Consider the following 17,853-nt stretch of genomic DNA (forward strand, 5'->3'; position numbering starts at 1 on the left):
ATTTTTTTAAGCCTCTAAGTTTGTCATGCAGCAACAGACAACCTATACGCTAGAGTGTGTGTGCTCAGTTACTTCAGTTGTTTCCAATTCTCTGTGACCCCGTGGACTGTAGCCCACTAGGCTCCTTTGTCCACGGGATTCTCCAGGCAAGACTACTGGAGTTGGTAGCCATGCCTCCCTCCAGGGGATCTTCCCAACCCAGGGATCAAACCCACGTCTCCTGCACTGAAGGTGAATTCTTTACCCACTGAGCCACCTGGGAAGCTCTATATGTTATTTTTGTGTTATATTCTTAGATATATAAAGATTACCCACTGTAATCTAGTATATGTCTCTCTATATAAATATATAACATATATTATATATAATAATTATATATAAATGTATATACTTATATATAACATATTTTATATATATATATAAAATATCCACTGAGAATACTAGAACATATGATAGGACATCCCCCAAAATAAAATTTTAACAAAATTGAATATCATAAGTTACATTACTAGCAGTGACCATATAGTTAATATATTATATATGTTCATCTACCAAGAGAAAATTAGGAACTTTATTGAAAAAAGGAAAGCAATAGAAAATTATAACTAAGATATGTGATAAATTAAATTAAAATCTTACTAAAATTACACAATTATTTTTATCTGAGTTTAGTGTATAGTCGGAGAAGGCAATGGCACCCCACTCCAGTACTCTTGCCTGGCAAATCCCATGAACGGAGGAGCCTGGTGGGCTGCAGTCCATGGGGTCGCTAGGAGTCGGACTCGACTGAGTGACTTCACTTTCACTTTTCACTTTCACGCATTGGAGAAGGAAATGGCAACCCACTCCAGTGTTATTGCCTGGAGAATCCCAGGGACAGGGGAGCCTGGTGGGCTGCCGTCTATGGGGTCGCACAGAGTCGGACACGACTAAAGCGACTTAGCAGCAGCAGCAGTGTATAGTCAATGCTTAAAAAAAAATGTTGACTTAAATTAACAACACAATCCACAGAACAAAAAAAATTGTACTTTCTGGTGCATCCATCTTGTTAAGAATATTAAGTTACATCAAGTTAGAGTGGATACATATGAATTAATTTCCAACCTGGCATTTTCTCTGTCTTAGAGTCTTGTGTGAATCGAGCAGCACTTTGACCAAATGAGGTATTTTTCAATCCTAACGTTTTCTTCAAGGGCTTGAAAGCAGTTCGAGATTCATTGTATGTGCCAGGAGCTGGAGTGATTGATTTCATAGGGACAAACCTCTAGTGAAGAACAGGAAAATATGCCAGTTAGAAAGTAATGGTACATTTTGATATTTCATGACTTAAAAGCTGTCTTTTTAGTAATATAACATCTGGAGTTTAATTTATTTCTTAATGAAGTGAAGAAAATGTAGATGAATTAAGATCTTACACCTATCAAAACATAAAATATATACTTTTAGTAAAATCATATGTATATTAATACAGTAATGCATTATATACTTTGCTAAGCCAGAAAGACTTTTCAAAGGACATTATCTCATTATGAGATTCAGATGATAGTGTATGGACAATTTCCACATTTAAGATATTCTGAAAGTTAAGATAATAAATAAAATCTATATGATCAAATACAGTTTCTTCCATGTAATAAAACTGAATAAATTGACAAAGTTCCTGAATATGTATATTCAATTAACACAACCATATTAGCTACCTTAAGAGAAAATCTTATAGATTCAAGTGGTACATAAATCACTTTAACTTATAATGTTAATTTTTTATATTATAAACTTATAATAAGCATATTTGGTATATTCATTGACAGGGAAGCCTGGTGTGCTGTAGTCCATGGGGTCACAAAGAGTCAGGCATGACTGAGCGACTGAACTGAACTGACTGATTAAATGTATCCATATGTAAACTATGAAGTCTTATGACATATAGCATTGTATAATTTATTTTTTTAACTTTTTTACTTAGAATTAATTTAAAATTTGGAATATTCAAAGTTATAAATAAAAATAATACAGAAAATTCCTGTGCCATGTTCACCTACTGTTAATATGCCATTCACTTTTTTCATTTGCCCACTTTATTTCTGCTTTTCTGTTTGTATGTCCATTATTCCCTCTCTCTGTCTCTACACACACACACACACACACACACAGAACTATTTAATGGAAAGTTATGCATGTTGTGTTGTGGCCAGCCCTTTCTCCCTAAATCCTTTGTGTGCATTTACTAAAAATAGGGATATTTTCTTACATGTATTTTCTTAATGCAGAAATGATATAAGACTTTTATTTAATCTACCATTCATATTCCAAATTTGTCAGTTGATCTAATTATACCTCTAATGCAATTTTCCCGTCCAATACATCATCTAGTCTAGGCTCAGATATTGCTTTTAGCCTCCTTTCATGTAGAAACATGTCCAAAGCCTTCCTAAATACTATCTTATTATTTAAATGCTGAGTACAATATTTTTAAATGGTAACATTCAACCCTGGCTGCATTTCTTGAGGAGTTTAAAAAAAAAAAAATTGGTGCCTGCCTGGGCCCTATTCTGGACCAGCTCCATCAACTCTGGGAGACAGGAAAGAAAGCAAGTGGATTTGTAGTAAAATTTCCCAAAATATTCTAATTTGCGGCAAAAGTTGAGAAGCATTACTATAAAGAAAATCTTAGGTTTTAAAATCTACTAGTTGAAGACATAAGAAAATTCTATGCATTTAGATAAAATACCAGACAACTCCTTAAGTCGAAAACTTTTGAAAATAAGTATCCAAGAAACATAATATGTCTTTATTCCTAAAAAGAAAAAAGAAAAAAAAATTGTCTTCTAAGTCCACCTGGTTAATCAAATTATTGCTTTTTCAATCATGCTGCTGCTAAGTCACTTCAGTCATGTCCAACTCTGTGCGACCCCATAGACGGCAGCCCACCAAGCTCCCCTGTCTCTGGGATTCTCCAAGCAAGAACACTGGAGTGGGTTGCCATTTCCTTCTCCAATGCATGAAAGTGAAGAGTCAAAGTGAAGTCACTCGGTCGTGTCCGACTCTTCACGACCCCATGGACTGCAGCCCACCAGGCTCCTCCATCCATGGGATTTTCCAGGCAAGAGTACTGGAGTGGGGTGCCACTGCCTTCTCCGTTTTCATAGTCATTAATAAATCTATCCATATTCAACTAAACACTAACACTACCCTAGCAGGCAGTCCTGTTGGTTTTAACTCTTCCACATCTTTCACTTCAGAATCCCTTAAGCAAAACTGATACCATATTCCTTTTCATTTCTGAAAAATATAGTTAAAATATTATAACCGACGCCAAGTGATGTCACATTAGGACTATATATTAGATGAACAGAACAGCATAAAAACAGAGTTCTGGTTGCAAAAATGTGATTTTTAAAAATGAAGGGCACACACAGTATCTCACTCCCCTACATCCATTCTGTGTTGTATCTCAAGTACCATCAAGCTGCTCAAGGCAGAAACCTAGTATTCATTCTTGATTCCTCCTAGTCCCTTACCACAACATTAACTCGTTAAAAAGTCATGTTAAATTTGTCTCCAAAATATACCTGCAATCTACCTGTCTCCAAGGAGGTGCCTCTTAAGTACAATGAAACCAAAGTAGTCACATGTAGTCATCTAAAAGTTAATAATCTTCCCTAGATAATCAGAGTTTACACAGTGCAACTGGAGAAATATCACAACTACTTGATCCAGACAGTGCCACATTATAAAGGTTTGTTAGTATTATAATGTTCTTGCCTAAGAAATAGCTTCAGTTCAGTTCAGTTCAGTTCAGTCGCTCGTTGTGTCCGACTCTTCGCGACCCCATGAATCGCAGCACACCAGGCCTCCCTGTCCATCACCAACTCCCGGAGTTTACTCAAACTCACGTCCATCGAGTCGGTGATACCATCGAGCCATCTCATCCTCTGTCATCCCCTTCTCCTCCTGCCCCCAATCCCTCCCAGCATCAGAGTCTTTTCCAATGAGTCAACTCTTAGCATGAGGTGGCCAAAGTACTGGAGTTTCAGCTTTAGCATCATTCCTTCCAAAGAACACCCAGGTCTCATCTCCTTCAGAATGGACTGGTTGGATCTCCTTGCAGTCCAAGGGACTCTCAAGAGTCTTCTCCAGCACCACAGTTCAAAAGCATCAATTCTTCAGCACACAGCTTTCTTCACAGTCCAACTCTCACATCCATACATGACTACTGGAAAAACCATAGCCTTGACTAGATGGACCTTTGTTGGCAAAGTAATGTCTCTGCTTTTGAATATGCTATCTAGGTTGGTCATAACTTAGACACCTTCAATTCAAGTCCCCTAAATATAGACCTTGAAGAATATAAAATGGTTACTGTGAAATAGACTCTTGCATCACTAACGCCCTAATGGCAGGTTTAGACATGACCTATGGCTAGGCTCCAGAAAGCCTTCAGAACCTTCTCCAAAAGACTGGCGTATTCTCATAGATTACATGTTAACACTTCAAATATTCATTGTTGTTGTTGTTGTTCACTCACTTAGACATGTCACACTCTTTGCAACCCCACAGACTGCAACATGCCAGGCTTCCCTGTCCTTTACTATCTTTGGAGTTTGCTAAAACTCATGTCCATTCAGTCAGCGATGCCATCCAACCATCTTACCCTCTGTTGCCCCCTTCTCCTCCTGACTTCACTCTCTCCCAGCATCAGGGTCTTTTCAAATGAGTCAGTTCTTCACATCAGGTGGCCAAAGAATTGGAGCTTCAGCTTGAGCATCAGTCCTTCTAATGAATATTCAGGACTGATCTCCTTTAGGATGGACTGGTTGGATCTCCTTGCAGTCCAAGGGACTCTCAAGAGTCTTCTCCAACACCACAGTTCAAAAGCATCAATTCTTCGGTGCTCAGCTTTCTTTATCGTCCAACCCTCACATCCATGCATGACCACTAGAAAAACCATAGCCTTGACTAGACAGACCTTGGTTAGCAAAGTAATGTCTCTGCTTTTTAATATGCTGTCTACGTTGGTCATACCTTTTCTTCCAAGAAGTAAGTGTCTTCTAATTTCATGGCTGCAGTTACCATCTGCAGTGATTTTGGAACCCAAGAAAATAAAGTCTGACACTGTTTCCACTGTTTCCCCATTTATTTGCCATGAAGTGATGAGACCAAATGCCATGATCTTAGTTTTCTGAATATTTGGTTTCAAGCCAACTTTTTCACTCTCCTCTTTCACTTTCATCAAGAGGCTCTTTAGTTCCTCTTTGCTTTCTGCCATAAGGGTGGTGTCATCTGCATATCTGAAGTTATTGATATTTCTCCTGGCAATCTTGATTCCAGCTTGTGCTTCATCCAACCCAGAGTTTTTCATGATGTTTCATGACTTGTTTGATCACCTTCCAGTCATATACTCATTAGCAAAATATATTTAAACCCAGAGTAAAATTTCTTAAAAGATAAACTGAACTTTCACATATGCAAATTTGCTTAGTAGAAAATGTTTAATAAAAATTACAATTTGAATAGTAATCTCTGCAATATTCTTAATATTGTAATCTTACATCATTTAAGCCTACCCACATGTTTGGCAATATGATTTGCCTAGACTATGTCGGTTCCCAACTTGTTTATATACCACTTTTCTTTTTATAATCTCCCTAACACCACTGAGTTTGTTGCTAGTGTCAGCTTTTACCTATTATCCTCTATCTGTGAAACAAATGAAGAACATTACCTGGGATTGAGAAAGAAAAGCAGGTGATGCATCATTCACATTTGATGTCACACGTTTATTCTTCTGAAATTGACTCTTAATGTCATATTTTCCTGGCCCTGGTACTCCCTAAATTACAGAAAGAAAAAGACATGCTCTCATTAAGAAAGTATCTATAGCACCTAAGGGAACAGTTGGTTAAATATCTGAACCAAAGCTACAGGGCTTTTAAGTGATATTACCAAAGCTCTTCATTAAAAAGCAAGCCAGAACAAACTTAAGAGCAACAAACAAAGAAAAAGAGAGAAAGGCTTTGCTTTCCTTTGCAAAGCCTCCCAGGAACCTAAAAACACACTGCTTGAAACTTTGCTGCCCTCTACTGATAGATCTCAGGAAAAAAAAATTATCTGAGCCCTTCATGTGATTAAGTATTACAGTAAATAAATATATTTCTTCCATTTAACTTATACAACCAGATCTTCTATTTTAACTACAAATGTTAGAAGATATAAGACATTAGGCTTTTAACTAGATACTTTACAAAAGATAAAATTAACTCAGTAAATAGTGGGATTGAGTTTTAATTATCCTGCTAATAAAATACAAATATGTATCAGGAAGTACTATTGATTCATCATCAAATATTTTAATTACCTTGATAAAGTACCTTTCATAGTATATAAAAAGTTAGATTTAAATCATCTGCTTCATATATAACTCTCCTACTTTTCTATAGTTGAAAAATTATACATTGATTTATGAATTAAATACTGGGCCTATAACTTGGATATAAAAGGAAATTCTATCAGTAAATTCTGTCACCTATCTTATTATAATACATCAAAATCCAACCATGTTTCCCAACCTCACAAATACTCTGATCCAAGCCACCATCTCTTATCTAGGTTACTGTAAAAATCTTCCTAACCACCTCCCCGGCTTCCAATATTGCCCATCTTCAGTCTGTTTCTACCACAGAAGCTAGCAATGGGTCCATTTAAGGCCCTTTGTCAGACTGCACCATCCCCCTTCTCAAACCCATTCATTGGTTTTCAGTTTCACTTCCAGCAAAAAAAAAAAAAAAACAAGATCCTAAATATGAAATGAATTTCACTTCCAGACACACTATTACCACTCTAACCTCCTCTCCTACTGCTCTCTCAACTCTATTCACTCTGTTTCCCAAAAGATCAATCATATATTCACCTAAGGACCTTTGCACTTACATTCTCTTTGCTCAGAATGTTCTCCTAGATCGCTCCAAGGCTCACTCTCTCAATACAATCAGTTCACTTACTCAATGTTATCTTCTCAGTGAGCCCCTTCTAGGCAACCCAAACAATCCCTGTTCCCTCTCCTATTTTTCAACCTTATCATTTTCACTACCCAAAATATCATTTCCTGCTATGTTGTAAGCTCCAAGAGGGCAGTTTTGCTTTGTTCTTTTTCTGTTTCATTGGTTGTTGTATCTTTAGAGAACAGATGAGTAGCTGGGGCATACTAGGTGCTCAGTAAATACTTGCATGAACTCATGAGCTAAATTTTACATTTGCAATGGCCATATAATGATTTTAGAAGATATGTCCCTCTGGGAACTAATACGTCTCCAAAGAATAGCATTATCCATTTGTAATAATAGTAAAATATCTATAATTTAAGTAAAAAAATAATTTGAAAAATTCTTTAGGAGAAATTCTTATGCATAAATACCTCTTCTTAAAAACAAATTAGAAATGGTACCTCATAGTGGTTTTGATTTGCCTAAAAAACTGGAAATAGAACTGCCTTATGATCCAGCAATCCCACTGCTGGGCATACACACTGAGGAAACCAGAAGGGAAAGAGACACGTGTACCCCAATGTTCATCGCAGCACTGTTTATAATAGCCAGGACATGGAAGCAACCTAGATGTCCATCAGCAGATGAATGGATAAGAAAGCAGTGGTACATATACACAATGGAGTATTACTCAGCCATGAAAAAGAATACATTTGAATCAGTTCTAATGAGGTGGATGAAACTGGAGCCTATTATACAGAGTGAAGTAAGCCAGAAAGAAAAACACCAATACAGTATACTAACGCATATATATGGAATTTAGAAAGATGGTAACAATAACCCTGTGTACGAGACAGCAAAAGAGACACTGATGTATAGAACAGTCTTATGGACTCTGTGGGAGAGGGAGAGGGTGGGAAGATTTGGGAGAATGGCATTGAAACATGTAAAATATCATGTATGAAACGAGTTGCCAGTCCAGGTTCAATGCATGATACTGGATGCTTGGGGCTGGTGCACTGGGACGACCCAGAGGGATGGAATGGGGAGGGAGGAGGGAGGAGGGTTCAGGATGGGGAACACATGTATACCTGTGGCGGATTCATTTTGTTATTTGGCAAAACTAATACAATTATGTAAAGTTTAAAAATAAAATAAAATTTAAAAAAAAAACAAATTAGATTCTAAAAATGTATGCAAACGTCCATATTATATTGCCTCAAATGAACACATTTATGCAATTATTTGATAGTTGACAGAAAGATTCATTTTGGTCATGGCATCTAAGATTGTTTTTTCCTATGAACTTGCAGAAAGTTACATTCAGAAGAAAAAAAATTTCTGTATAATTCTGAGTGTATATAAACCTATGAAATATGTATCAAATACAAAAATATGAACAAATATTCAAATACATGATGTAATCTGTATTTTTTTTTTACAGATATGCTGTATCAGTTTTCTCTCTGTATAGGCAGGCATGATAAAAAATAATCAGCTACTGACAAACAGGGACTACTACTACTTTCCTCCTGTTCTGAACAGTTGTCTCAGTTCAGTTCAGTTCAGTCGCTCAGTCGTGTTCGACTCTTTGCGACCCCATCAACCGCAGCACACCAGGCCTCCCTGTCCATCACCAACTCCCGGAGTTCACTCAAACTCACGTCCATCGAGTCAGTGATGCCATCCAGCCATCTCATCCTATGTTGTCCCCCCTTCTCCTCCTGCCCCCAATCCCTCCCAGCATCAGAGTCTTTTCCAGTGAGTCAACTCTTCGCATGAGGTGGCCAAAGTACTGGAGTTTCAGCTTCAGCATCATTCCTTCCAAAGAAATCCCAGGGCTGATCTCCTTCAGAATGGACTGGTTGGATCTCCTTGCAGTTCAAGAGACTCTCAAGAGTCTTCTCCAACAACACAGTTTAAAAGCATCAATTCTTCGGTGCTCAGCCTTCTTCACAGTCCAACTCTCACATCCATACATGACCGCAGGAACAGCTGTCTAGATGATCATTAATATGGAGCACAGGGAAAAGACTAAGTGTGATTAATGAGGTAAGTGAATATACTTAGTCTTGAGAACTATTTTGCTAAAAGACTAAATGAAATCTTGACCTCTTCAATAAATATTTCCTTTTCCTTTTCTTCTGTTTTCAATAAAGTTTCTAATATTACTGAACTTTGTTTCACTAAAATAACATAGAATAGTAAAATCAGGTCTTTACTTATAAAAAGTTAGAATTTAATAAGCCAATTCTAAATAAGTTCCAAAATAGGACTGTGAGACACTGACCACACGGAAGGGTAGATATCCCTTTGTGACAGTCTAAGAAGGTAAAATAAACTCTGCAAAGACCAAACCCTAGACACAGGATGAAAATGCTGTGATATTTATCCTGCTTTTACAAACTGTGATCAACAAAACACCGGCACTGATAACAGTCTATTAAGTACATGGCCTCCCAGAGTGTCCTCTGAGACCTTGAATCAGAATCTTTCTGGGCACAGGAATCTACACTTTTAACAAGCCTCACAGAGGATTCTCAAGCACAATAAAGAACCACAGCTCAGCCAAAAAGCGGTCCCTACCACAGCTTTTTCTGCAAAGCACATCTATCTTAAAGTAGAAGGCTTAGACCTTGAAAGTATCCTGCTTTAGGGAGAAAACTTAAAGATTACTGTGGCAGATTGTTTATGTAATCTTTTCATGTACAACCTAATAAAAATGGCCCTCTTTAGACCATGTGCTACCTAATGGAAGGACACACAGTCACTTATAAAGCAGTGTCCCCTACCCCAGGCAAAGGAATATGCTTGAGGTGGATGCACTTAGCACCCCTTGTAGAAAATTACAGGACAAATAAATTGCTCAACAAATAACTTCAAGGAAAGGAGAGAGAAGAAAAGAGGGAGAGAGCAACAGAGATGTATCAATTAACACCAATGAAAATGCGTGGACATTCTGTGGATCCTGTTTCTAATATTTATGAGACACTGGAAATTTGAACACTAATTAAAAATCTATCATATTAAGTAAACACTGAATTTTTTAATATAATTATTTGATTTTTTAAAGACTATCTTTCAGAGGTCACTACTGAAATGTTTACAGATGAAGTGAAATGCCTAGGATTTGATTAAAAAAAAAAAAAAGCTCTCTTTAAAAACTAGGGTATAATCATTTATTTGATCAAATGGTGTGCAGAAGTTACAGGAACTGGGGAAAGTCAAACGGTTTAACCTTTACTCCTCTAACTTGGAGCCACCATCAGTGATGATGACAATTCCCACGGAAAATACTAAAAGCTTACTATGTACAAAGCAGTGTACATAACCAATAAATAAAGCATGGGCTTTGCTTTTGAGAAGCTTACACCAGATCTCAACCCATGCTTTACAAGAGAATTATCTGGGGAACTTTTAAAAATAATAATGCCTCGTTCTACTTTATTCAAACTAAAGCCAATAGACATGAGACCCAGGCATTATTAAAATTTTAAAAGCTTTCTGTTTAACGTTAATGTGCAGTCACAACTGAAGCCTAAAATAGTTTAAAACTCACACTGCTAGGACCCTGCAAGTACAATCACTTTCCAGTGGTTCCATAACTGCCATTTTTCCCTAGAGTTCCAGAGTCCCCTTCTGTAAATAAGGACTATAGTGAGACCAGGCTTCCAGATATTTCTTCCAGCTCATGTTCTATAATTTTAAATTCTATAATTAAGCTCTATAATTATATTTTCTTGAAGAAAATTAGAGATACCAAGGGAGTATTTCATGCAAAGATGGGCTCAAGAAAAAGACAGAAATGGGATGGACCTAACAGAAGCAGAAGAGATTAAGAACAGGTGGCAAGAACACATAGAAGAACTATACAAAAAAAGATCTTCACAACCCAGATAATCACGATAGTGTGATCAGTCACCTAGAGCAAGATCCTGGAATGTGAAGACAAGTGGGCCATGGGAAACATCACTACAAGCAAAGCTAGTGGAGGTGATGGAATTCGAGTTGAGCTATTACTTCAAATCCTAAAAGATGATGCTGTGAAAGTGCCGCACTGACTATGCCAGCAAATTTGGAAAACTCAGCAGCGGCCACAGGACTAGACAAGGTCAGTTTTCATTCCAATCCCTAAGAAAGGCAATGCCAAAGAATGCTCAAACTAGCGCACAATTGCACTCATCTCACACGCTAGCAAAGTAAGGCTCAAAATTCTCCAAGCCAGGCATCAACAGGACATGAACCATGAACTTCCAGATGTTCAAGCTGGATTGAAAAAAAGCAGAGGAACCAGAGATCAAATTGCCAACATCTGCTGGATCATCAAAAAAGCAAGAGAATTCCAGAAAAACATCTATTTCTGCTTTATTGACTATGCCAATGCCTTTGACTATGTGGATCACAACAAACTGTGGAAAATTCTTAGAGATGGGAATACCAGGCCACCTGACCTGCCTCTTGAGAAATCTGTATGCAGGTAAGGAAGCAACAGTTGAAACTGGACATGGAACAACAGACTGGTTCCAAATAGGAAAAGGAGTAAGTCAAGGGTGTATATTGTCATCCTGCTTATTTAACTTATATGCAGAGTACATAATGAGAAATGCCAAGCTGGATGAAGCACAAACTGGAATCAAGATTGCCGGGAGAAATATCAATAACCTCAGATATGCAGATGACTCCACACTTATGGCAGAAAGTGAAGAACTAAAGATCCTCTCAATGAAATTGAAAGAAGAGAGTGAAAAAGTTGGCTTAAAGCTCAACATTCAGAAAGCGAGGATCATGGCATCTGGTCCCATCACTTCATGGCAAATAGACGGAGAAACAGTGACAGACTTTATTTTGAGGGGCTCCAAAATCACTGCAGATGGTGACTGCAGCCTTGAAATTAAAAGACGCTTACACCTTGGAAGTAAAGTTATGACCAAGCTAGACAACATATTAAAAAGCAGAGACATTACTTTGCCAACAAAGGTCCATCTAATCAAGGCTATGGTTTTTCCACTGGTCATGTATGGATATGAGAGTTGGACTATAAATAAAGCTGAGTGTGGAAGAATTGATGCTTTTGAACTGTGGTGTTCGATAAGACTCTAGAGAGTCCCTTGGACTGCAAGGAGATCCAACCAGTCCATCCTAAAGGAAATCAGTCCTGAGTGTTCATTGGAAGGACTGATGTCGAAGCTGAAACTCCAATACTTTGGCCACCTGATGCAAAGAGCTAACTCATTTGAAAAGACCCTGATGCTGGGAAAGACTGAAGGTGGGAGGAGAAGGGGATAACAGAGGATGAGATGGTTGGATGGCATCACCGACTCAATGGACATGAGTCTGAGTAAACTCCAGAAGTTGGTGATGGACAGGGAGGCCTAGAGTGCTGCAGTCCATGGGGTCACAAAGAGTCAGACACGACTGAGTGACTGAACTAAACTGATAATTACATTTTTAATTTTCAAATTATCTTTATTATTCTTGACATCTTCTTTATTCATGCATGCATTATCCTCCATCTTTCTCTGAATATTAATTATAATTTTAATTATTCATAATTTTGTTTTACTATCTGTTTCCTTGGAGTTTCCTTGATGTTGGCTTCTTGATTTTTTGCTTTTGTGTTTCATATCAGGGAGTTCCCTCAAATGTCTGGTGATCCCTTCCTCCTCATTCAGATGTAAGAGTGAGTCACTGAAAAATGTTACTTAAAATTTCACACGTGAATAGATGTGACTTGAAACCTACTGAACTTCATTATGTTGTGACAGCGTCACAACTCAGCCTTTGTATTCAGTTCAGTTCAGTTCAGTTGCTCAGTCGCGTCCAACTCATTAGCCGGCCCCCAAATGTCACTCTTTTCTCAACCCTGGCTGACAATTTCGGTGAGTGGGAAAAGTGCCTGGAACATCTCCCCACTCTCTATATAAGCTTAAACTCTCCATTTCCTTTCTTCCCTACTTGTAATTATGAAAAAGTAAAATACACAAAATAATTCCCACATATACATTACCCAGGGTCAATAATCCTCAACTACATCTCCGTATGTTTCTAATCCTATCAATCTGCCCAATTCTCACTCATGATGTACAGGCAAACCCAAAATATCATATAATTTCCATCAATAAATACTTTAGGATATATCTCTAAAAAATAAAGGACTCTTTCTTTAACATAACCACAAAACCATTTTTCTATCTAAAAAAAAAATCAACATTTGACTCCTTAATTATCAGAGTTCAAATGTTTGTGATTGCCTTATAAATTCATGTATATATTAAATATATATCAAAAATGAAAATATATACAAGGTATAATGCAATAAGATTGCAGAAAGGGCAAAGATAAGGGGGGGAGAAATTTTTTTTTTTTACTAGCTCCATTCAGATATCACAAGGTTTTACTTTAGATGCTTTGCCCCGTCTATAAAACTCACTTTTGTGATCAATACTTACTTAGATAATGTTTTTAGCTTTCCCTTTCTGTGATCCTTTTTACAAATAAAATAAACACTAATTCCCTATAGTTACTGAGCATCACTGTGTGGCAGGCACTGTACTTGAGACTATTCCTCTTATCTTTAATCCTTAAAAATCCTGCAAGATAAACAAAATTACTCAAGTTTGCCTAATTGGGAAAATAAGATTCATGGAGATTAAGGAACTTACCTCTAAGACAACTAGTAGGAACACAAAGAAAACTAAGGTCTGACTAACTACAAAGCCCCTCTTCTTTTCTTCAAGGAATATTACCACAAAAGTTTATTACACAGATCACAGCAAAACTGGTTGAAGACCATTAAATTTTCATTAACCTATTACATAGTGACACGTCCTCTTGTATATTTCATAACAGAATTCCTTTGATTGTCCATTTTTACAAATAACTGAATTGCCAGATATGTGCTAAGTACATGCTAACTTCCTGGATGTATAACAGGACAGACCTGTGCCCTCAGGAAGTGAAAATTCCAGTGAGAAAGACAGACCAATAGCACCGAACAGATAAATACACTATTTATAAATTGCAAGTAACGCAATTTGTATGAAGAATACAGAGTGCTAAGTTAGAAAGTAACAATGGAACTTAGACAGGAAAGACAATTTATGTTGAAACCTAAACAAAAGAAGGAGCTTATTTTGGGAAGAATGGATGGAACAGAAAAGCATATACAAAGGGGAAATTGGTCAGTACAGCATTCCTGGAAGGGGCTGGCAGGAACGAGTTTACATCTGGAAGTAAAATTTCCCAGTCATATGGTAATACTATATTTAGCTTTTCAAGGAATCATCAAACTGTTTCCCATAGAGACCACACCATTTCACATTCCAACTAACTACGTACAAAGGTTTCAACTTCTCTACATCCCCACCAACACTTGTTGTTTTCCATTTTTTTATTATGTAAATCCCAGTAAATGTGAAATGGTACCTTGCAGTGATTTTGATATGCATTTTCCTAATGACTAAAGGTATTGGATATCTTTTTGTGTGTTTACTGGGCATTTGTATATCTTCTTTGGAGAAATGTATATTCTCAAAAAGTCTTTTGCCCATTATTCAATTGGGTTGTTTGTCCTTCTGTTGTCAGATAACATTTTAAGATGATACATCTGCCTGCCTGTGAAGATAAAAGAAGGGAGTGAATTTGCTATATGGCTCAGGAAACTCAAACTAGGGCTCTATATGAACCCTGGGATGGGGTTGGGAAGGGTGGCATGGGGAGGGAGATGGGAGGGAGCTTCAAAAGGGAGGGGATATATGTATACCTATGGCTGATTCATATTGAGGTTTGACAGAAAACAGCAAAATACTGTAAAGCAATTATTCTTCAATAAAAAATAAATTAATTTTTTTAAAAAGGGAGTGAGACTGGAAGCAAAGATACTTGTTAGGAGGCTATTTCAGAAGTCCAGGCAAGATAATGCTTTCTTACTTTGACTAAACAGTAGTTCTGGTAATGATAATACAGTAATTATAACAAGAATAATAATCATAACAGATTGTCTACAAACATGCCCACCAAAAATTCTTCCTATCCCTAAAAGTTCATGCCTTTCTTCCCATCAGAAGATGGAGTTCATCTCCCTGTTTATGAATCTGAGCTGGCCCTGTGACTTGTTCGGACAAAGAGAACATATGGCAAGTTACACAGCACCATTTCCAAGCCTAGGTCTTAAGAGGCCTGACATGTTCCAAATTTGCAGTCTCAGAGCCCTAAGCCTGTTACACAAGTCCAACTATCTAGAAGGGAAGTGAGGTCCAGCTAAAGTATAAGAAATTCTGATAAAAGACTTCATTCACGCTCCCAGGTTCTGAGATGTCCACACATCTGTTAGCAGTTCCTGATCTAAGACAGAAAGCGTGTCCTGATATGGCCTTATGGAGAGAAGATGATTAGAGCTCACTCCTGGCCTCTCTGGAACGATTGCAGCCTTTGATGACAAAGAATACTTAAATGCTGTTGCTATTTGTATTCTTTGTCTGCAAGAAACTGTAGATAAGTACCATCGTTTGGGGTCTTGAGTCTTCTCTAGCAACCTAACTCCTTTGTTGCCATTAGCACAATCATGAAAATAACAAATAGTTGTTGTTTTAGAGCACTGCATTTTAGGGCAATTTGCTAGGCAGCAATAGGTGACCAAAGCAAAGCTAACATTTACTGAGTACACACTCTTTGTCAGCAATAAATTCACAGAGAAGAAAATTGTGACACAAAGAAATTATTTCCAAAAGCAACATGGCTTGTAAGTAGGTGACTCAAATATTATCGGCTACTAGCACAATCCCAATTTCCAACTTCCCTTTCCATAACCATATGCCAGATGGAGGTAGCCTTGTGACACTGTCCTGGCTTAATGTCATATATAATGTGTGTGTGCTCAGTCACTCAGTCATGTCCAACTCTTTGCAGCCCCATGAAGTGTAGACCACCAGGCTCCTCTGTCCATGGGGTTTTCTATTGGAGTGGGTAATATTTCCTCCTCTAGAGGAATGTCAAGATCCAGGGATCAAACCTGCATCTGTTGCATCTTCTGCATTGGTAGGTGGATTCTTTACCAGTAGCACCACCTGGGAAGTGAGTACTTGTCAGGTGGAGAAAATATAACAGAAGGAAGAGCAGGGTTAGAAGAAAGATAAGTTCAATTTTGAAATGTTACTTTTATAGTTCTTATAAAACATCAAGCTACATGGAGTTCATTTCCCTGTTTATTAATCTGAGCTGGCCCTGTGACAAAGAGAATATATGGCAAGTTACACAGCACCATTTCCAAGTTTGTGGAAGACTGGAGCTCAGTGGAGAGTTCAAGGTACACTGGAAGTGATCTGTGTATTTGGAAGTGATCAGTACATACAGGTGATACCCAAGGTCATCTGAGTAAAGGTGGTTTCTGAGGATATTGTGTAGACAAAGAAGAGAAAGAATTAAGAATATTATGTAATATTTATGTGATCTCAGTATTGTATAATTTCAATATTAATTTATATTCTAAATATCACTAATCCTTGTATGCAGGTCAGGAAGCAACAGTTAGAACTGGACATGGAACAACAGACTGGCTTCAAATAGGAAAGGAGTGCATCAAGGGTGTATATTGTCATCCTGCTTATTTAACTTATATGCAGAGTACATCATCAGAGAAGGCAATGGCAACCCACTCCAGTACTCTTGCCTGGAGAATCTCATGGACAGAGGAGCCTGGTAGGCTACAGTCCATGGGGTCGCTAAGAGTTGGACACGACTGAGCGACCTCACTTTCACTTTTCACTTTTCACTTTCATGCATTGGAGAAGGAAATGACAACCCACTCCACTGTTCTTGCCTGGAGAATTCCAGGGATAGGGGAGCCTGGTGGGCTGCCATCTATGGGGTCGCACAGAGTCGGACACGACTGACGTGACTTAGCAGCAGCAGCAGCAGAGAACATCATGAGAAACACTGGGCTGGAGGAAGCACAAGCTGGAATCAAGATTGCCGGGAGAAACATCAACAACCTCAGATATGCAGATGACACCAGCCTTATGGCAGAAAGTGAAGAAGAACTAAAAAGCCTCTTGATGAAAGTGAAAGAGGAGAGTGAAAAAGTTGGCTTAAAGCTCAACATTCAGAAAATGAGATCATGGCATCTGGTCCCATCACTTAATGGCAAATAGATGGGGAAACAGATTCAGACTTTATTTTTCTGGGCTCCAAAATCACTGCAGATGGTGATTGCAGCCATGAAATTAAAAGACACTTACTTCTTGGAAGGAGAGTTATGACCAACCTAGACAGCATATTAAAAAGCAGAGACATTACTTTGCCAACAAAGGTCTGTCTAGTCAAGCTATGGTTTTTCCAGTGGTCATGTATGGATGTGAGAGTTGAACTATAAAGAAGGCTAAACGCAGAAGAATTGATGCTTTTGAACAGTGGTGTTGGAGAAGACACTTGAGAGTCCCTTGGACTGCGAGGAGATCCAACCAGTCCATTCTAAAGGAGATCAGTCCTGAGTGTTCATTGGAAGGACTGACGTTGAAGCTGAAACTCCAATACTTTGGCCACCTCACACGAAGAGTTGACTCATCTGAAAAGACCCTGATGCTGGGAAAGATTGAGGGCAGGAGGAGAAGGGGATGACAGAGGATAAGATGGTTGGATGGCATCACCGCCTCGATGAACATGGGTTTGGGTGGACTCCGGGAGTTCATGCTGGACAGGGAGGCCTGGCGTGCTGCAGTTCATGGGGTCGCAAAGAGTCGGACGCGACTGAGTGACTGAACTGAACTGTGAATTTATGAACCATTCTAATCTTTCAACCCTAATAATTTTTGAGCATTTACTATACTAAAACCTCTAGATTTAATATTTTGGTAAGACTGATGATTGTTCCATT

General features: G+C 38.1%; 1 protein-coding gene across 3 annotated transcripts in view; it reads right to left on the reverse strand.

The window, feature by feature from the left end:
- The window catches only part of LOC129657498 (sperm-tail PG-rich repeat-containing protein 2-like), a 156,307-nt gene that overhangs the window by 11,119 nt on the left and 127,335 nt on the right, over positions 1 to 17,853 (reverse strand). For 2 of the 3 annotated variants that reach the window (XM_055587746.1, XM_055587745.1), the window contains 2 exons: positions 5,726 to 5,833; positions 1,105 to 1,264 (listed from right to left, as the gene is read on the reverse strand). In XM_055587746.1, coding sequence (XP_055443721.1) covers positions 1,105 to 1,264; positions 5,726 to 5,833 — 268 coding nt within the window. The remainder of the gene's footprint in view (positions 1 to 1,104; positions 1,265 to 5,725; positions 5,834 to 17,853) is intronic. The other variant, XM_055587747.1, reaches the window with a different exon arrangement.

Source organism: Bubalus kerabau, chromosome 7 (genome assembly GCF_029407905.1).
Source record: "Bubalus kerabau isolate K-KA32 ecotype Philippines breed swamp buffalo chromosome 7, PCC_UOA_SB_1v2, whole genome shotgun sequence".
NCBI classification, from domain to species: Eukaryota; Metazoa; Chordata; class Mammalia; order Artiodactyla; family Bovidae; genus Bubalus; species Bubalus kerabau.